At 39.3% G+C, this 22,246-nt stretch overlaps 1 protein-coding gene across 4 annotated transcripts in view; it reads right to left on the bottom strand.

The window, feature by feature from the left end:
* Positions 1-19,918, bottom strand: part of fgf14 (fibroblast growth factor 14) — a 78,175-nt gene extending 58,257 nt beyond the window's left edge. Inside the window, exon 1 of one of the 4 annotated variants that reach the window (XM_058081701.1) lies at positions 19,462-19,918. In XM_058081701.1, the coding sequence (XP_057937684.1) occupies positions 19,462-19,576 (115 nt within the window). In that variant the 5' untranslated portion in view covers positions 19,577-19,918. Of the gene's footprint in view, positions 1-9,263; positions 10,085-19,457 lie in introns of those variants that run through there. The other 3 variants (XM_058081702.1, XM_058081698.1, XM_058081699.1) reach the window with 3 other exon arrangements.
* Positions 19,919-22,246: the final 2,328 nt, after the last annotated feature.

Genomic DNA, 22,246 nt, shown 5'->3' with positions numbered 1-22,246 from the left:
CGGAACCTTCAAGTACTCAAGATACCAAGTTAATATTGTTATTTCTTGTTATATATAAAAATATCATTGAAAAGCGTATTTCCAGTGCTCCTATATTGAAATATGTATTATTTTTTACACTTTGTCACTTCTTCCAGGTCTAGATGAGGTGGAGAAAGAGACATCAGAACCAGACGGTCCTACCAGGAACTTCACCTTCACATCTCTAATATTTGCTCCTCTACTCTGAATTTCTGGTGTTGGTTATAAATGTTCTAGGAATCTTAGATGTTATTGTGAGGCTGTATGTGTATGAATCCGTTTTTCCGAATGTGTTCTGGTCATGATGTCATAATCAAGATGTCGTTCGTTCAGAAAAATCACTTTCATTTCACTCCCATTTCATAATTTTTGTATATCTACGACAGCAGTATGATAAAAATGTTTTATTAAGTGCGAACTTTAATTTTGTGAACAGGAGCACTTTACATTTTCATGATTTATATATATTTATGTATTGCATTTAAAAATTGTTTTCTGCATGTAAAACTACAACTAAAACTACAAAAACATGTGTTTCATTGGCTAATGTTGCCAAGGAAACAGGATAAGTGATTGGGTGCTTCCAAATTCCACAGAGTAACCAATTGACCAGAAAACAACAATCCGGCCAATTCTGCTGATTTAGATAGCCACAACTCTTTGCCATTTGACATTTTATTGTAGTAGGAACATAATGGAACTATACCTGTGCAGTGTTTGTTGTCTGCATGGGTTAGTACACTGCCGCAGGTAAAAAGGCTAAGAACACAAAATAGAGTACTGCAGTCTACCTAAGTGGCTGGTGGCCCCATTTTTTTCATATAAAAATGCCACAGGTCCAACGAGACATGAAATTTATAGAAAAATGTACCCAAAGCTGCGTGAGTCGCCTGGAAAATAAAAGCAGCAAAGCACGAGACTTGCCTGGTGGGATGAATAAAATAAAACCTTTGAAGCTGATGTCCTCCCCCCTCTACTTCTCTGAAACCATACATACACACAAAAAAATGACTATAGAGAAGTCGAGATGTGAGAGAAAGCGGCATTAAAAGAGACCACAGCAGCACAAGACAAGCCTGCTGCACTGCAGTAAAAATCTACACAGCGGACCTCAGCCAGCACACAACCTCCTGCACTGCTCTACACACCGCCATGACAACAAAGACAACAAGACGACTGTCACTGGACTAACTCAATCTAACTCACAAAGTAGAGGCTGATACGGCCCCGTAATCAAGACGCAGGAGGCAGACGATCACTGAGGTAGATACACACAGGGACGCCTAGCAGGCTGCAGTGGGAATATGATTGAAACCAGGATAAAAAAAATAAAAAAAAAACTGGAGGGGCTAAGGCAGGCTGTATAGGCAAGTGAAACAAAATAAAACTCCTCTAATAGCTTAAAAATATATTTAGTGATCATAGCGAAGGAAATGATGCCAGCACAATGATCCCATTTAGTGCTGGGCATTGAAATCAAATTCAAGATGTTGGACACCGAAGTAGCTCAAAGGCAGCATTGTGTTGTCCCATTGGCCAAAAAAAAGCACAAATCTTTGTATGTTTGTATCCTAATGTCCAACAGATAATCAATACAATAATACAATGAATCGTTCATTGCAGTGAATTGGCTCATGACCGACCGTGATAAGAGAATTTTTATGAAGTAGGACTTTTTATTTACTTACTTAAGCTCATGCTTGTGTGTGTTTTTTCGTGTGTGCTCGCGTGTTTTTATTAGAGACATTACTGACACCTGGTGACTAGTGTGGAATACTACGTCAACATCTTTGAATGTGTCTTTTGAATCAGAATCACCTTTATTGTTATTGTGTTGCATACACACAATTTGAGTATTTAATTAAGATATGCCATTCGTCCTCAGTGGGGAAATTTGTATTGCACAGCAGCAAGAGTACAGAATCAGTTAAGCAGTACAAAAATACACAATATAGAAAAATAAACATTATAAACAACCCAAGTATTAACAAAATCAACAGTTTTTGTCCAGAGTTATATACAAATACAGTATGTCGATAATATGAAACGAGATGAGATATATGACCAGTCTATACACTGAGATCTTGCTAGTGAGTTAATAGGAGGCATTATGGAAATACTTCACATAGAACTTCGTATATTGCATTTAGAGCCCTTAATATTGCACATGGAGGTTGATCAGATATTGCACAGTGATTTTATTGATTTTATTTTTTTGATTTTTTTTGATTTTATTGATTTTATTGATTTTATTTATTTAAATATTTTAATTTTTAATATTTAAATAACTTTAATATTTTATTTTTTTTATTTACCAGTTGCTATGCTTGAAAATGACTAATTCAGGCCAAAAAAATTTTAACATTGTGCATATGCTTACATTTTGACCAATGGTAGACCTATTAAATGACGAAGCAACATGATTGACTAATTACTATATTTTTTTATATTAAAAGCAATAGAATGAAGCAGAGAAATTCAGACTGCAAAGTCGCGAGGGATAACAAGATGACACAATTAACAGAATAAATTCAGTGTCCACCTTTCATCAATATTAGAGGTTTATGACATTTGGAGCTCATCGTCTTATGCCATTTTGTGCTCATTTATTATTATATAAAAAGTCTGAATTCTAGTACTGAGAGTTGAAGCAAATATTCTTTGGAGAGCAACTCAAAATCAGCTGGTGAGATAGGAGAACCCTGTCATGGTATCACCATAATAAGACTGTACACGCTATGTGTTTATGTTCATTAAACAACCACACAAAAATTGTGTTTTGAGGATAAGATATAATTAGTTTAATGACAACAACAGAGTGAAAGGAATTTTGTGACAAATTAGGACGTACCCCATGAATATGATATCCATATTGGGTCTTCCTCATGAAACAAAAGTGCCGAAATGCATTGTGTGTTTGTTTTAAAAACAACTGTGGGGAAAAAGTCTCATTTGGAGTCCGAAGAGCAGAAGTACAGCCAGTTCCAGCTAGGCAAAACATGTAAACAAAGATGCAAGAATAGTCAAACTGAGATAGATTTGGTAAGCGAGTGAAAGCATTGATTGGCGTAGCCTGTGTACGCCATTTTGTTAGCAACTCAGGCGACATGTAGGATTTGCCGCTGCACAGTTTTGTGATCAGTTCTGTAAGGCGTTTATCGGCATACGCCAATCACATGTTTTTTTTTATGGAAATTGACCGGAATCGACCGAAGCAGCCTAAGCCTATCTACACTCCACATACTTACTACTCAACAACAAAATCACACATATGCGCAACTGTTACGTTACGCAGCATGTTGTCTTTAAGCATTGAACAAGTCGAAATTAGAGAAGCTCAAATTAACTTCACGTGAAGTTTATAGACTAGTACATTTTAGGTTCATCCTGTAATGTGTCTGAAATATCCCTAACTTCTTGTGAGTGATAATATTCATCCATCCACTTTCTATGCCGCTTATACTCATTGGGATCGCAGGGGTATGCTGGACCCTGTAGATACTGTATATCTATCTATGTATACACACACAGTTTATGAACTATCACATATTTTCCAACAAAATGAGAAACAGAAACACACAAGAATCTCAGAAGTGTAAGAGCGAGAGCAGCATGGTGTCATGGAGCTTTTCCTGCACAGTTCACATTATGGACAAAGCGTAATAAATGAGCTGCAGGCCAGCAGTGACTCATGAAATCATATCAGCAATCAATCATAATCAAATCAATGAGATGTACTCAGAGCACAGGAAAGCAGCAGGACCCGGTGGACCTCGACGTGTATTTCTGCAGTCATCATCAGACTTAAAAAAAAAAACAAAACAAAAAAAAACAAAGAGGACCGGGTGTGTTATTTGCCTTGATTGAACAGCATCATTAATATATTTATGTCTTTAGAGAAATGACCAAGTAACAGAATGATGAAGTAAATGGTCAGTCTCCTGAAAAGGGGTACCAGAGAGGGTGCCATCACTTCAAGGAGCATGACACTCTCACACAGACTACGGTGATTTGTAGCAATAACTATATAAACATATACGGCTAAAACATTGAATAAACAGGGGAAATAGTGTTGAATATGTTCTTCGTGTCTGTAAGCCGGATAAGCTATCAGCCCTTTCCCGGACTCTTCTTCTCTGTTTACATTGGTAGCAATGGCTCAAAAGGGAAAGCCACATTTGTTTACAATCCCAAAAGATGGCACCAACAGGAACAAGTAGTTGGAGTTCCTGATTCCCTACCAGCAAAATAAATACATTTTGATCAGTCAACGGCATTTCACAAGGGACTGTTTTGTGAACCTGAGCCACTATACAGCTGGACTAGCCTTGCTGAAGCCCGATGCCTCTCCATCGTTACTTGGTCATGTGGAAGAGTTAGAAGAGCAAACAGAAAGTAACAATTTATCAGCGTCCTAACTGTGTTTATGTTATTTAACTCATGGAGCAAAAACGCTTGTCTTTGTAGCATTATAGAGTGTGCATACAGGAAGCGGGACTGCTAATAGACATTTCCCCCAACCCAACATAAGTGTTATTGTAAACACTGAAGAATGTGACTGCACTGAGATTTCTGCACCTGTTAGTTGTTGTTTTGTTACATAACAAAACATTAGTGTTACTATTGGTCGGAACATTACAAAGCAGGAATAGGGCCACAATGAAAAGAAAAAAAATTGAAATCTTGATATTTTTATCAAAGTTAAGCTACAATAGTTTGTTGTTTTTACATTTTAACTAACTTATTTTTACACTTGCGCAACATGCACAAATGTACATGTACAAATAAAAAACAACATCTACCAACAGCCATTTCTTTTGTTTGACATTGGATTACTGTATAGCACACTGTCTTTCACAAATTAAATACATTACTACATGTGAAAAGTATATTTCAGACCACATATTTAAAGTACCACGCAGTAAAACATCCAGATATGACACCAGCTGAAAATAACCACGGCAGCTTATGCACACAATGAACACAAACGACAACAAACTGCATGAGAGCAGGCAGGCGGGACTATTAAGACTCCTCATTAAGTAAGGCACAGCTGAGGCACATTAGGGTTGGGCAAACAATACAAATGCATGGAGCCTGAGCTTCAAAATAAAACAAGCAAGCAAGTCCAAAAAGGGTTGTAAGACATTCTGGACGTGATCAGCATCAGTCACTTTAGTCATATTGTCATTCTTTTTCCAAATGAGCAGCTGTTGACTCCACAGGTGCTGCAGATATAAATATATATATATATCTACGCCTCTAATTCCCATGCCGAGCAGCTCTCATCACACTCGCAATCTTCTTGGAGTTCAGTTTAAAGGAGAGGTTAACTGACACAGATCAGCTATTCAATAAATGATAGCTGTGATTGCATGTATATAGACACAAGAGCATAACCCCCGCCCCATTTTAATACAAAAAGCGGTTACTAGGGCGACCGCACTTTAGTCACCATCATTATCACTAATGTGTTTAATCTGTTGCTGTCCTTTTTAAAGACAACTTTGCACAGCTGTTAAGAAATTTGTGACACACCACAGACTATCCAAACAAACAAAAGTACATTCCCAGAATCTACCGCTACTAATAATAACTCCTTCCTGTGAATCTGTAAAAACAAGCCTTTTACTCATGCACTCTGGTGAAAACTAGCAATGTGCCATGCTGGTTGGGGGGAAGGGATTTTTAGCCAAACGTTGTTGTCGTTTTTCTAATTGTAAGAGTTGTGTTTTGCGAGTTAAGCTACTGTTTAGCACCACATTTTGTTACGCATAGTGTACAAAGAGTTGTGATGCCACAAATAAACTTGCCATACCCAAAATGGTTAGCTTGTTGTCCACACAGTCAGGAGATTGGTGTTTCCAAGATTGTGATTCCAAAAACATGCATGCTAGGTTAAGTGGCAAGTCTAAATTGTCCGTAGGGATGAATGCAAATGTGTGAATGTTGCAACAGTTAAGCACAAGATTCACATCCTGTAGAACCTGTGTTGTTGAACAAAGGATTAAAGCAGGGGTCTCAAACATGCGGCCCGCGGGCCAAATGTGGCCCGCAGGACACTAGTTTGAGGCCCCCGCCTTGATATGAAAGTTTAATGTTAGTGCGGCCCACGCAAGTTTGATATGGATGCTGTATGGTATCATGTACCCACAAAAAATTATGTTTGATTAATGTTCATGTTAAAGGTTAAATAACTGTTAATAGTTACCCTCCCTATCCGTGTGGAAGTGGTACGTTTTTGGCTATTTAAGTTTAAAGGAAATAACTTGAAGGCTACCGTTTAGGTCGCTAGCTCTCTAGTTTGCGAGTTAGCATGTGTCTCAAGACCCTGCAGTTGCGCAATATGTTGTAAATAAAAAAGTATAAATGTGACTATAGTCATGTTTTGTCATGTCTACAGGGCTCTAATAATGCTTTGTTAATTTTAATCTGAAAAAAATAATTTGTCTACCCAACTATATGTGGTTTCTTAAGTTTTTATTATTTGCCATTTTATTATTATTATTATTATATTTATGTATTTATTACTGATTGATTGATTGATTTTCTTTATTCTTGATTAGTTTATTTTTCATCTTATTTTGTGCAGAAAAATAAAAATTAAGATATTTGAGAACATTGGAATGTTTTATCAGAGCTTTTATTGTAGAAAATCGGAACCAAAGCACTGAAAAAGTTTGTATATTTTTCTGTTTTTAATACATTTTTTTTGGGGGGGGGGGGGAAGGCCCAGCCTTGCCCAGACCCTAGCTCCAGTGGCCCCCAGGTAAATTGAGTTTGAGACCCCTGGATTACAGCCATCAGTGTAGTTAGGTAGGGAATCACAACAACAGTAGCATCCTGAATCATGATGTCATACACCTTAATGCAAATAATATCATATGCATCCAATAATGGGCACCTGATATTTCAGCAAGCAAATCTCCAGCCTTTATTGGTGAGGACAGCTGATGACATAACCTTCTCCTCCAACATTAACCACATTACTGACCCCATTAGATCACTGTTGCCGTCTTCCCTCGTAAAATGACATTCGCGAAGGTTTGAGACGACATCTGTGTCGTCACTCAAAACTTACTGAAACTCCATCTCTAGACAATGACTTAATTGACTTAATAGGCAAAGAGCAGCAAATTAACTGGTCAGCTGCTATAAAAGCTAAAATGAGAAACATGAACTACAATTTGCTGTGTGTGCGTGAAGCAAGTACTGATGTCTTCTACAAATGGACTAGGGGAAATATGCAGCTTATTTGGCATAGAATAAGGAGATGGTATTTAAAAAGGTCCCTTAGTATGCTAAAGTGGCTTTTAATGACATTCTAACACTAACATGTGTCCCTAAAACCCGTTTAGAAGCACCAAACACGAGAAAGATAATCATGTTCCTCCATTATTTGAGTCACTTTTGAGAAAAGCGGCACCCAAATGCTCTTTTTTGAAGTTCTATTATTTTTTGCAGGCTTTTCTACACATCTGAAAATCGGGAGGTTACTAACGTGGGAGTTTTGATTTGATATTTTTTGTTTTTCCTTCAGCTAATAGGCTACCCAAGCATGATGTTGCAATTAAAATGTGATTGTTGGCTAGTGTCGCTAACGTCCTCCTGCCCCACTCCCCTTAATGTTACATTGTTCTATGTGATAAATGGCATCCATTACATTGGAGAGAGCGCAGGGGTACAGTGCATATGAAAAAAGTGGATAAAAGTACACAATAACGCTGCTTGGAGATACACATTGCTGGACAAACAACTCATTCATTCATTTTCTACCGTTTATTCTCACGAGGGTCGAGGGAGTGCTGGAGCCTATCCCAGCTGTCTTCAAGCGAGAGGCGGGGTACTCCCTGGACTGGTCGCCAGCCAATCACAGGGCACATATAGACAAACAACCATTCATACTCACATTCATACCTATGGACAATTTGGAGTCGCCAATTAACCTAGCATGTTTGTGGAATGTGGGAGAAAACCCACGCATGCACGGGGAGAACATGTAAACACCACACAGAGATGGCCGAGGGTGGAATTGAATCCAATTCTGTGCGCTAACCACTCGATCGCCGTGTAGCCCACAAAAAACTCATTTGCATTAAAGCTAGTAGTAGTAAGCTAGTAGTAGCTAGTAAGACAGTAATATAATTTGGGTATTTTAGAAATACAAAGTTAATGCTAATAGATACATTCAAATGTTTTTCTGTTCTAGGTAAACTTTGCAATGTCACATGTTATCTAAACTGGATTATATATGAAACATTGCTAGTGGTGGCATCTTGGGGGGGAAAAAGTAAATAAGTTGTTTGTTTTTTTATTGAGACTTGATACTTAAGCTGTGCTTACGTTGCTAACAATTAGCCCAATTCCAAAGTCAACCATTTTATCAGACAATGGCTTAGCTGAAAAAACAACTGTTAAAAAAATAATTGATGTTGGTGTTGTGTACTTTTTCTGAGCCAAAAAAAATAAGTACACCTCGCTGTTACCAATATTTCAGTTAGCTTCATTGGCTACATGCAAAACATTAGAAATGTTAATGGTTGTATGATGCAGCAAACATATAGTCAATCCGACATTACTGATGTAATTGTTAATTGACATATTTTGATTTATTGTGTGTGTGTGTTTGGGGGGGGGGGGGGGTTCACATTATGGCCCCCCTCGTGTTTGTGTGTGTTTCACGGATTCTCCTGCAGTGTCAGATGTGGTGCAGTTGCGGCGTGTGTGTGCGTGGAGTGCTGCTGATGCTGCTGCTGATGCTGAGCTCATCATCTTCCATTCGCCAGGGCATGAAGTAACAAGTAGCACTACACAACACCACCAACACACACACACACACACAATTCTCAACAATATCACCTGATGCAGCCTGTTGTTCATTAGCATCAGCACCCCTTCTCCCCCTATAAAAAAAAAACCCTGCATTGCTTTTTTTTTTTTTTTGCCAATGCAGCTGACTTGGTGGAGGGGGTGAACCCATTTAATGGAGAGTGCTGCAGTAAGAAGCAGGATGGCATCACCTACTTGCTGTCATAACTGTAGTTATTAAAAGTTGTGTGGTATTTTTACCGGTGGATGCCGCCCCCCTCCCCCATCCTCTTTCTCCAAAAAAAGGTGCACAAAATAAGTTCCTCGCCGTGTGTGTGTGTGTGTGTGTGTGTGTGTGTGTGTGTGTGTGTGAGTGAGAGGTTACATAGCTGCACAAACACCATCCAGTAATGACAAATAATTCTGCTGCTTACCACTTGGATTCTTGTTTTTCTTGAGACTCTTGCCACAAAGACACTGCAGCATATGCGTTCCTTTGCTGAAAATGTTCCAAAGAAACCACATTGATTGATTTGGGCGAATCCAGTGGCTCAGACACCCAAACAGAGATGAGATCCTTGCCGTTGCATATTAATAATAATAAGAAGAATGTTAGTAGTAGTAATGATAGCAGCAGCAGCAGCACAGCTGGACCAGTCCTCCAGGATGAGGCTGCCAATTGTATCATATAGGAAGCAGGAAATAGACAACCATGTAATCCTCTGGTGCTGCTTCTTCTTCTTCTTCTTCTTTTCGATCATAGAAAATGTACTCTTTTAATTGCATGTGTCGCACCGGGGAGGAGACGCCAGGAAGCACACTCACACATACATGCACGCACACACACACACACACACACACACACGCACACACACACAACTAAAACAATAAAACCACGGCAGGCTTCCGAGGAGAGAGCCTTGTGGTGTTTTTTTTAGTTGTAAAAAGAAAAGGAGGACAAGAAGAAGAAGAAGAAGCAGAGGGTGGATCAGCACCGCGTCACAGCAGTCAGGGGAGGATGCATCCTATGTAGCGAACCTCCCCAAGTCCAAATCAGACACCGCAGTTTGCATGTCTCAAGCAGTCCCGCACCGATGCGTCTGAGCCGGAGATACACTTGCTTGGATACCCTCCCGCTGTGCGTGCACTCGCATCTCCACCCCCCCAGCTCCCAACAAAAAAAAAAATTACAAAATTGTAAAAAAATAAAATAAAAAAAGTCCCCCCGTGTAAGCCAGTGTTGGGGAAAAGAGGTGGATGATGGTGATGATGATGATGAAGAGGAGGAGGAGGAGGGGTCCATTACGTAAACACGTGGTTTGTGCCCCGTCATGTCAGACTGATGCTGATGCTGCTGCTGTGCATCACATGGCGACATTAAGCATTATCATCATATGCTGGTCATAGTGCCCTTGTAAGCATATACTGTAGTACATTACATCTCTTAGTGCTATTCATAAAGTAGTGTGTTAAGATACTGGGGTTAAAAAAAAACAGAGGGAGTACAGCTATAGACTGTGTAGGGGGGATTATTGTACACTAGGGGTGTCCAAAGTGTGGTCCAGGGACCCACAACATAAATTTTATTGGACCTTGCCGTCTTCTGAAAGTGAAATTAATCCATTATTAATCAAATATTTTATTAAAATATCCACTTCAAACACAAAAATCATCCAAAATCACAACACAGCTCATCAAAACAGGAGAAAAGTCAGATTAAAGAATGATTCAGCCGCAAAGACACTGTTATCCACTGCAAAAAAAAATGTATTTAACCCATTAACACCCCAGCACACAGGCCATCTTTTATTACCATGATGAAACCGCCCCCTATTTGCATACCATTCCCTGTAATATATCATTCATTCATTCATTCATTACCTACCACTTTTCCTCACGAGGGTCGCGGGGGTGCTGGAGCCTATCCCAGCTGTCTTCGGGCGAGAGGCGGGGTACACTCTGGACTGGTCGCCAGCCAATCACAGGGCACATATAGACAAACAACCATTCACACTCACATTCATACCTATGGACAATTTGGAGTCGCCAATTAACCTAGCATGTTTTTGGAATGTGGGAGGAAACCGGAGTACCCGGAGAAAACCCACGCATGCACGGGGAGAACATGCAAACTCCACACAGAGATGGCCGAGGGTGGAATTGAACCCTGGTCTCCGAGCTGTGAGGTCTGTGCCGCCGTGCCGTCGTAATATATCATTAGAAAGCTTATTTCGCTGATACAATTATAACTGTATGCTCACACAGCACTAATGTTAAACCAGATATAAAATTGATTGCAGAAAACCTTTGAAACCTCACAATATTCCAACAGCAAATAAAGGTTCTACTATGTTGACAATGATCCAGTAAAGTATAGTGAGTATAGTATGTGTATATAGTAAGGCAACACCAAGCCTTAATTCATAAAGACACACTAACTGCTGCTTGAGACTTTCATTATATTCATAAGATGTGCATATTTACTACATTTTATTGTTTGTACCTCTGGACATCAAACTTTTGGCCAACACCTCACCCAACTCAACAGATCAACTCAAAGTACATGCATTCATTCAATCATTCATTCATTTTCTACCGCTTTTCCTCACGAGGGTCGCGGGGGTGCTGGAGCCTATCCCAGCTGTCTTTGGTCGCCAGCCAATCACAGGGCACATATAGACAAACAACCATTCACACTCACATTCATACCTATGGACAATTTGGAGTCACCAATTAACCTAGCATGTTTTTGGAATGTGGGAGGAAACTGGAGTACCCGGAGAAAACCCACGCATGCACGGGGAGAACATGTGAACAGTGATGGCCGAGGGTGGAATTGAACCCTGGTCTCCTAGCTGTGAGGTCTGCGTGCTAACCACTCGTCCGCCGTGCAAAGTACATTCAAACTGACATTGGCGTTTTTTCTGTATTTTTATTTTACCAAACTAATGACGCTGTGTTTAAGTTAGCGAAGACTTGTGTCTTCATATTGCACACATGTGGAACACCTGATGTTAAAAATCAGTGTTTGGTTGTAAATTTTGTAACATAAGGACTCAAGATATGGGCTCATACCTTTGTCCACTTCATTCCATCATACTGGATATTTTGAATGCACATTCTTCAAAAAATATATACACGTCCCTGAAGTCATTTGTTTTCAGTGTTTAGTTTATCTTCCTTAATGTCAGTAGCCCTTAGATTCTTTCTGTGGCAGATAAAAAATTCAGCTTGTTAGATTTCAAAACAGCTTAATACCATGGCTCTTCTCCAAATTTACTTTGGGTATGACTTTTTTAGGCAATTTTGCCATAAAATCCTGGAATGCTAAGGGCTCCATGCTTTTCTTTTCTGGGTACCAGAAGGTTAAAGATGGATGTCTCTCCGTTGCCTCCCCTGGTAGCCTGGCAAACATCCATTTGGTTCCTTGAATTTGTAGCCGTTCTGTCATGTATTGTTTTGTGTGTGTTTTTGGTAGTTGCAGTATTTCTTTGGCATTTGTTTTTGATCTTGCAGCTTTGATGCATTACAGTATTCTTAATTTGCAGCATTTTGCCATGCATTTATTTCATGGTCTTTGTAGTTTTATGGTTTTGGATCAATTCTGGGTTCTGGCAACTTCTTGTGGCATCACTGGGGGTTTCTTTGCAGCCATATTAAACAAGCACACGCAAGTACACTCAGAAATACACAGTGTGCATTGCTTATTAAGCGAAAGAAAGGACAGAGAAACTCAGTTCATCATTCTGTGTGGGTTCTATGACCAAATAAACTACATACACCCATAATAAAAGGTGATTCCCTAGTCAGCGGCTAAAGCTAATTTCACACTACAGAGTATGATGCCCAAAAAAATTGTTTTATGTAATACCACATACGACATGAGTAATTGAATTTTAACAAAAACTGAATCAGGCAGTGTGAACATAGTCTGAGTCACCAATGCCTGGTTTAGGTACTGTTTGGCAGCATGATATCAGAGATATATTTTCAGCAATCAAATACCAAAAACAAAGAATGGTGTTCCATGATGTAAAACACTTTGTTTGTGCCTGGTCATGTCAGCCATAGAGAAAATATTTATGATCTGGGGCAAGTGATGGAAGTGGTGAGGCAAGGTGTGTGTGCACCACATACCAAGTAACTAAGCAGTGCACTTTTCCATTAGTCATCTTTACACTGTGATGGGATGTTTCTGAAGGGGCAAGCTCCATGGTGTAGATCAGGGTGATGTGTAGACAACAACATACAGTAAGATGCTTATGGATGGATTGATTGATGTTGTTTCCTTCATATATTGTAGCTCTATGATACAGAGGCTATCAAGTGTCGCTCGTGGCTACTGTTAGTGCTGAACGACTACATTTCTCAAAACATTTCAAGGTTTTACACAGCTCATATTCCCTCATTGTGTTAACCTGTATTGTGTCATGCATTATTAATTTGTAATATGCTCTTTATCTTAAAGAACAAGGCCTCCTACATTTAATGTAGTATCAGTACAGCCACCCAACCTCACAGTGTGACTGTATGTTTGTTTGGAGTAACTAACTATTCCACTCCTTACATGTAAAATATGCAGTTGTACACTGTTGCTTTTGTTATTACTTTTAAACCACATTGTGGCTCTGATATTAATCCCTGGAAGTCAGACTGACCTGTGATTGGCTGTCCAGGGTGTACCCCACCCAAAGACAGCTGGGATAGGCTCCAGCACCCCCCGCAGCACCCTTGTGAGGAAAATCAGTAGAAAATGAATGAAATGTATGAATAACTTATTTTTGACAAGATGTTTTTTGGTGAAAAACATCATAAAATTCAAATTTAAAAAATTCAAAAAACACTGCATCAAGCAACAGCGGCAGAGCAGCTTGTTCATAGTTTGAGTTCGAAACATGTTGGCTTTGCTTTTAAAAGGTGATAGACATTTTACAAACATTTCATTTCATAACTTTAGGGTGGTTTGTCTATATGTGCCCTGTGATTGGCTGGTGACCAGTCCCGCCTCACGCCTGAAGACGGCTGTGATAGGCTCCAGCACCCCCCGCGACCCTTGTGAGGAAAAGCGGTAGAAAATGAATGAATGAACTTTAGGGTGTTCAGCCGAATTGCTGTAGAATATGGTATACACCTTAGAGGGACTCACAAGCACAAGTGCGTAAAAATTGAGTAATGGTAATGTTTTTATTTCATTTGAACATGCATCAGATTACAATTGAGTGCATCATATAATCAGTTCACAGTTCCACATGTCCAAAAGGAGTAGGAAGAAGCAAATCGTATTAAATCATACCACTCCATCTGGTACTTTTACAATCAGTAACTGTTACATTTGTTCACTTCCTGCTTAAGATTGGTTCAAAAACATGGCCGCCATAAAGAAAAACATCGACCATCACTATTCATTTTTACTTGGGTATTATGTTTGCTTTTTTCCAACACTATCCTTGTTTTAGGGCTAGATTAAATTCAAACCAAGAACAGCCTTATTTTAAAAGACCAAAAAAAAAGGAGTTCAAAGCTTGCTCCTCTATCCCCAGTGGTATCCCTCAAATCAGTGTAATGGAATCATTACAAAGGCAACCTTGACCTTTTACAAATGGAAATGGACATTCGAGCCATCTTAAGGGAGGCATGTCTTCCTTCCAAGACAAGGAAAGCATCTGTAATCATTTTTACCAGAATCACAAACCATAAAAAAACAAACCACAGAGGCAAGGCTGACTTTAACAAAACCTGAATAAGCCGTCCGAGCTGATTTATCAAAACCTGTTTTGAAGTCAACACATTTTTCAGCTAATGGATGGCGGAATAGTCAACGACTCTTAAAGCGCTCGCAGGCTCCATCAAGACGGGCCATTAATGCCTCCAAGCTCTAGAGGAATGGATTTGACTGGGAAGTAGGCTTTATCCAAATTCGACAACCCTCCCTGACCCCCAAAAGTGGTTGTTTTGATGACAGTTTGGCACATACACGCTGCAGTTTATTTAATGCTCTCGGCTGTAAAAGGCTATAAATAATTAAGCGAGTTAACAAGACTTGGGGTTGCATAACGGTGGAGTGATATACGAGGGCAACAAATGAGCTATTGAGGACTGCGGTAATATACAACATATGCAAATTCCGTTATTTGATCAAAACAAAAATGTCAAAATGGTAATGTGCAAAAAAGTATGACAAATGTTAATTATTTATGACAAATGATGGAACGTTTAGAAATATTTTTCTGAAGAATTAAGCAACAATGACAGTAAGACAGCCAGTAAGACTTGCTCTCATGCAAAATGACAGGATAGCGAATTCAGTGAAAAAACCTCTAACCCTTTCTTTTCTCTATTTGTTGACACAGTACTACTTCCATCCTGAATGAGGTCTTTCGTACAGTAATGGCAGTGAACATTGTCATTAGTCAGGAAGCAAACGTGTACACTAAAGCCTTCGGGACCAAGTGGAAAAATTTGACCCCGTCCATTAATCTCACCCAGAAAAGATGGCCGTTATAGTGCTCACCGGGGGCCACTTCCTGCCTTGGCAATCAACAACAAGTATTCTAATGATTCCTGACAACATTGTCAGACAATATCCTCCAGGGTGCAATGATACTTTACATTGCGGTGGATGGATCAATAGCATAGATGACTGAGGAAAAAAAAGATCTTTCACTTGTGCTGATTCCACAGACTCCTGTTGACCTTGCAGGACGTGCAGAAGTAATGGTAAGGAATAATAGCCATGCAGGGAAAAACAGCTGCTATACTTATTTTACACTGGTAACACACACAGTCAGAAAAGCTTGCTATTTTTTTTTTAATTCAGATTGAAAAATGACGGGAACGGCTGTAGTATTCATGCCAGGCCCCTAGATAGTGAACAGCTGCTAATGAAAACAAAGAACAGGCGGTTGACATATAAGCAGTGTTGTGTTATGAAGTGATGGCACACATGTTTGGTACTTCTTCAGCAAAGTTTGTGAGCTAAAGTCAATACCAAAATCATTTCTTACACATAATATAGATTATTTGGTTTGAGAGCTTTCTGCATGTCAAAGCATCAATGTGTCAGCTCAAGTTCAAGGTCATAGCAATGTCAAACAATCTTCACAAAATTTTCGGTGTTTTCAATTTTCATCCTCCATCCATCCATGTTCAATACCTCTCATCCTCACGAGGGTCGCAAGCATGCTGGAGCCTATCCCAGTCGTCTTCTGGTGAGAGGCGGGGTACACCCTGGACTGGTGGCCAGCCAATCACAGGGCACATATAGACAAACAACCATTCACACTCACATTCATACCTATGGACAATTTGGAGTCGCCAATTAACCTAGCATCTTTTTGGAATGTGGGAAGAAACCGGAGTACCCGGAGAAAACATGCAAACTCCACAAACAGATGCCTGAGCGGGGGATCGAACCCGTGTCTGCGAACCACCCGTGCAGCCTCACTTTTTATCCTATTCTCCAAAATTGGCGGATTAAAACGTATTGCGAAGGTTAGCTGCCCACCTAAGATGTTTTGAGTGGTGATTCACTTCAACCTTAAGGTGAGCCTGAGGTCAAAGTTCACTAGGAAGAAGGTTGAAAATCGAATTGTAACAAAGCATATCGAGTCATATGTAAAATTGAAGGTCTTGATGAGGGCTTTCCAGATCTGCAAGTATGGTGTAAATATGCTGCGATATTAACCAAAAAAATAATATATATATATATATATATATATATATATATAAAATGTACAGCATATCATCATCTGCATCATCTCATTCTTAGTAAGCCCATGCTGCCAATTGCAGAAACTGCAAACAAGTGGAAATAAGACACATTTTCTTTTATTCTGCAAGTTTAATGTGACAAAATAAAGTCAGCAAGAGAGACGAGGTGTGGATTTCAGGGATCTGACAAAGGAGTGTGATGCAGCTCTGCACCTCTAAACAGGATGCCCTCATGGGATGTGTTACCTTAGTCACTTTCCATCACACAGACACGCAAAAAACGCCTTTATGGTGACCTTGGGGAAATGCACTGACTCCTGATCTCGTTCACAGTTTCACCCCCGGGGGATGGACGATTTAGGAAAATATGAGCAGCCATGCAGGCATTTGTCACAGTTTCAGCACTGACTGCAGACGTTTGGGAGTGGAACTCTGTAAAAACATGAATGGTGATCACCTTGGCGACTGCTCGTATGCACAAGGCATTTGGAATAAGAAACCAAAACAGGGTTCAATAGCCTATACACTTTATTACTCAATAATATTGGTCATTTATACAAATTTGAAAGTGCAAAATACCTCATGAAATGTGCTAGGAAAATAGTGAGCTCATCTTTTGCTATAAGAACAGTGGTCGCCAATTATTATTCATTTTTTACACACTATTGTATATATTATTTGACAGAGTGAGGGATCAGACATGCAAGGTAGTTTATGAATGTGTGCTGCGGGGTTAGTGTTTGTCAGTGATGCAAAATAAATTAACTTGAATTGATTGGATGTGCTGTCCAGCAAAAACAACCCGTTTTTTTCATTTTTATCATATTTTATTGTGTTTTATATTAATATTCTGTTTGTCTCCTTTTGTTAAATAGTGTGCATTTTACTGCTACACCAGTGCAAACTTCAAACTAGTGATATTAAAATTAACATACAAGCTGCCATAGCTAGATATGACCAGTAGGAGACACTGTTTTCCTGTATTCAAATTCATTCACAAACCATATCAATGGGATTCATTCAACAAAATCATAGTAATTTTCTCTCTGGCGCAAATATATGTAATACTAATATGTATTTTGTTCTATTCTGTGGCTGAGTGTGTTTCTGAGTGTATTAGTTAAGCAGTACATTTTCAAGGTCTGATTGTAGTCGTGCTGGAACATACCAAAGATTTTTTTCCCCCATTGAGATTCAGATCTCTAATCTAATGCACTTTACATTTGTTAATAATGTTATATTAAAATTTTTTGTGTGTGTGCATGTGTGTGCGTGTGTGTCCAAATAGAAACCATTCAGCTGTCTACTGCTGTTGCTGTTGCCAAGGTAACCAGGAGTTACCTTGAAAAACAAACTCAGGCTTGAAAACATTCTCCTGCAGGTGTAACTTCAGTGAGGTGAATACGCATATTTGTACTTATACTTATTTTCTGCAATTAGACCTTATTGTGTTGCCCTGTTTTTCAGTATGTTATCACATCTGGCATATCAACCAGTGCTGCCCAGTGGGAACAAGTACCTTCAACAGAAATGGGACCAGCTCTCATATGATTTACACAGAAAAAAGGTAATTTTGACTTTAAAAAAAACACCTTATGTCGTCTTTATATTCTGTCTTTATGTCTCCTATAGTTGATGACCATGAAACCAACAGTAGACACAACAGCTCCAATGACTTATGATCACCTGTCTTTGAGGCTGAAGATACTAAAGGTATTGGAACTGTGAGATTTCAATTTATTAATCCAAACAACGCCAAACAAGTTTAAATCGTAGTCTTTGACAACACACCTGAACACAGAACTGTTAAGGGAAGACAAAAAAAATGCCAACCATCATGGCCCTGTGTGCAAAGGTGATTGCACCCTAAACATAACTGGTTGGGCAACAACTGCAATCAAGCATTTGCGATAACTTGCAATGAGTAGACCCTCATTGTGCTGTGAAGGTCCACTCATCTTTGCAGAATTGCTGTAATTCAACCACATTGGAGGGTTTACCAGCATGAAGCACCTTTTCAAGGTCATGCCACAACATCTCAAAATGATTACTGGTGTGTTTTGGGTCATTGCCCCGCTGTAGGACCCAAGTTCATTTTACTAACAAACTGCTATTCTCTTTCGGGGGTTTTCGGTAGACAGCAGAATTCATGGTTACATGAATTCCAGGTACTTAAACAGCAAAACTGCCCCAGACCATCACACTGCCACCACCACGTTTTACTATTGGTATAATGTTCTTTTTCAGAAATGCTGCATTGCTTTTACACCAGATGTAATGGGACAGACACCTTAGAAATAGTCAAACTTTTGTCTATTCAGACCATATTTTATAAAAAGTCTTGGGAATCATCCAGATGTTTTCTGGCAAAATTGAGACAAAAATTGAGAGAAATGAAAATTTGATCTAAAATCGGGTTTGAACAAAAAAAATCTGAATTAGGCATCATGCCCTGCAGTGTGAACATAGCCTTTGTCACAAAAGAGTGCTGACCTAACATTCAGGATTGAGTCAGCGCATAAAAATATAATCCACACATTTGTTGTTTGTCCTTAAACCTGACTGGACGTTAATAGATGCAGTCAATGAGGCAGATTCAAATGGAAAATATGTCGTCTTACTAGAAATTATATAATAATTATGAAACATTTTACTCAACAAATTCACTGAAAAAACCTAACTGCAGTGAAAGTCCAAGTCAGTGATGATATTGTCAAGTCTAGTCCAAAGTCATCAACACTGACTCCAGTTCTAACTAACTTTAGTCAAAGTCACATGATTTGAGTCCACACCTATAGTCAGCATGCAACATATCAGCCTTAGCATCATGTTTTGAACATTTGAGGTGTAACATTTAAAAGCGAACATGTTACAAACCAAAAACATAAGCAGTCACCCAAGAAAAAAGGCTAGCTTACTTGCCTCTGTTGATCTGCTGGTCAGGATTTGTTGTGCTGACAGGATACTTCACAGCTGCTCTTATAGATGGCAGTTTTCCATCCTTCTTGTAAAATCCACAGACGTTGCAAACTTCCATTCTGGTTTTGTTGATGTGTTGAAAATCTTTCACGGTATCTAACTAATACTGCTATTTACAGCCATTTTCATCTTCGGTCATTGGAAGCAAAGGAACATGCGTGATGGCCCAGGGTCTTGGATGTTTTAGAGAAGCACAGTCAACCGATTGCTAGGGGTGTGATACTCGGTGCATATCTCTACAATCACTTAATCTAAAGACTTATTGCTAATTCTTAGCAATGGAGGAGGCTGCTACTGACATAGCCCTCAAATCATATCTTGTCAATTTATCATGTACAATACTATCATTTACATCTCGATTGGATGCTCAACTTAGAAGATAGCCCCTTTTGTTTGAACCCACTCATTTTTCATGTGAGCACAATTATTGGAGCATGTGACAGGTGTGTTTTGTTGCCCAGGTGTGTCCTATTACATTGTTCATTCAATCAATCAATTGCACTGAATGCCTATGCTCAGTTGACTGCATTTATAGAAGTGAAAGCAACACAAAGATCCATCAATCTATTTTCTATGGAGCTTATCCTCACGAGAATATAGCTGGGGTATGCTGGAGCCTATCCCAGATGACTTTGGGCCAGTGGCAGGGTACAGCCTGGACTGGTCGCCAGCCAGTCACATGGCACATATAGACAAACAACCATTCACACTCACATTCATTCATTCATTCATTTTCTACCGCTTTTTCCTCACGAGGGTCGCAGGCGGTGCTAGAGCCTATCCCAGCTGTCTTGGGGTGAGAGGCAGGGTACACCCTAGACTGGTCGCCAGCCAATCACAGGGCACATATAGACAAACAACCATTCACACTCACATTCATACCTATGGATAATTTGGAGTCGCCAATTAACCTAGCATGTTTTTGGAATGTGAAAACCTATGCTCGCAGAACATACAAACTCCACACAAAGATGCCCAAGCGGAGAATCGACCCCAGGTGTTCCTGATTTCCTGACTGTGTGGCCAACATGCTAACCACTAACCCCTGTGCGGCCCACAAAATAACGATATGGGTGAAAAACAAACAATTGTGAATCTGAGAGAAGACGGAAAGAATTGTTGCACAAACATTGGTCATAGCCAGTACAACCATTTGGAATTTTGTGAACAAGAAATAAACCATTGGTGTACAAAGTAACAGAGGTCGACCAGGTATATCAAGGTAAACAACAACAATTGATGAGAGAACCATTGTAAGAGCTGTAAAGAAAGACCTTAAATAACAGTGAATGACATCAGTAATAACTTGCAGAGGACAGGAATGAAGGTATCACTATCGACTGTTTATATAGAAGACTTCAAAAGATGAGTTGACAATGAAGATTCAGAGGGAAAACAGTCGACTCCAAGGCAAAATATCCCACATTATGATGACCACTGGGAGGATCGACAACAAGAATGATTACGAGAGGAAAAGGTACGTCTTGAAATAAATTAGGAATATACAGGTATTTACGTACATGGCGATAAAACCCATCTTTTTTGTGTAGTCTGGGTATGGAGAAACGACAACGAGAGTTGGACCGAATCACTAGAGAGAACCAAGAGATCCTGCTGCGTCTGAACCGGTGTAAGTCTCAGTATGACGTCAGGAACTGGCACCAAGACTGGCTCAAAAAACTGACAGTGATGGATGCCATCGCACGCTACCCAGGAGGAAAAAGACGTCATCAACAGGTTTTTACTGTTGTTGTTATCAACAGGCCACTTTAACAATTAAAATGTATTTTATTTAACAAAATGACTTTAAAAAATTAATTTATTTGCGTAGAAATAGTGATAAATTATTCTGTTTGTTTGAAATTGTATTTATTTGCATAATATTCTGTGTGTCAATAAGGAGACGGCCAGCAAAAAGAGTAGCGACAAAGTAGCAGCAATGGATGAAGCTACAGCACAACACCATTAAAGTGTTGACAATGAAGTTGAAAGCAAAACAAAAATGAAGACAAAATAAACTGACATGATAACAACAGCAAAAGAAGCCATAGGAAAACTACGTAACGATGCAACAGAAGACTTTCACCAGGTTTTGAGGCAATCCTGTTTCTACAGATGACAGTTGAAAAGAGGAAACAAATGTCTTATTTGAGTGTTTCTATATATAATAATGAGTACCAAATTAAATGAAGATCATGTCCTTGATATTGCATCCGCTGCCTTCATTGCTAAGATTTGGGAATAAGGAAGATATTCTGCTCTTACAATTCCTTGCAATTGTTTAATTCCACTTCATATTAGCAATAGCTTTAAACTACTAATCAGGGGTGGTGCTCTTCTAGGACTGTTCAGTTTATTTAGCTGATTTAGTTGACCAGATCGTGGCTTTCAGTGATGGAAATTTTGGATAGGTCGGCTAGTTGAACTCACTCTTTTGGTTCAACTCCGTAAAAAAGAATCAAATCTGTCGACTCGTAAACAGCTCATCGATATACCTATAAATTACATTTCTAGTCCAAAAAGTCCACTTTTATTGTTTATATGGTCATTTATTGAAATGCTCAGTATTAAACAGATAGCTACTATAAAAAAATATATAAACTAAACAATCCATTAGTGCCCGACACATGAGGAGTGGCTTCAATGGGAGCAGCACCCGAACGTGTCGCCAAACGTCAAACGCGTCGGATGGGTGTTTCGGAGGCGTCGTACCCTGCAATTGGCTATA

This window comes from Doryrhamphus excisus, chromosome 9, assembly GCF_030265055.1.
Source record: "Doryrhamphus excisus isolate RoL2022-K1 chromosome 9, RoL_Dexc_1.0, whole genome shotgun sequence".
NCBI lineage: Eukaryota > Metazoa > Chordata > Actinopteri > Syngnathiformes > Syngnathidae > Doryrhamphus > Doryrhamphus excisus.
Note: the sequence above shows the minus strand (reverse complement) of the source record. Positions and strands in the feature narration are given on the sequence as shown.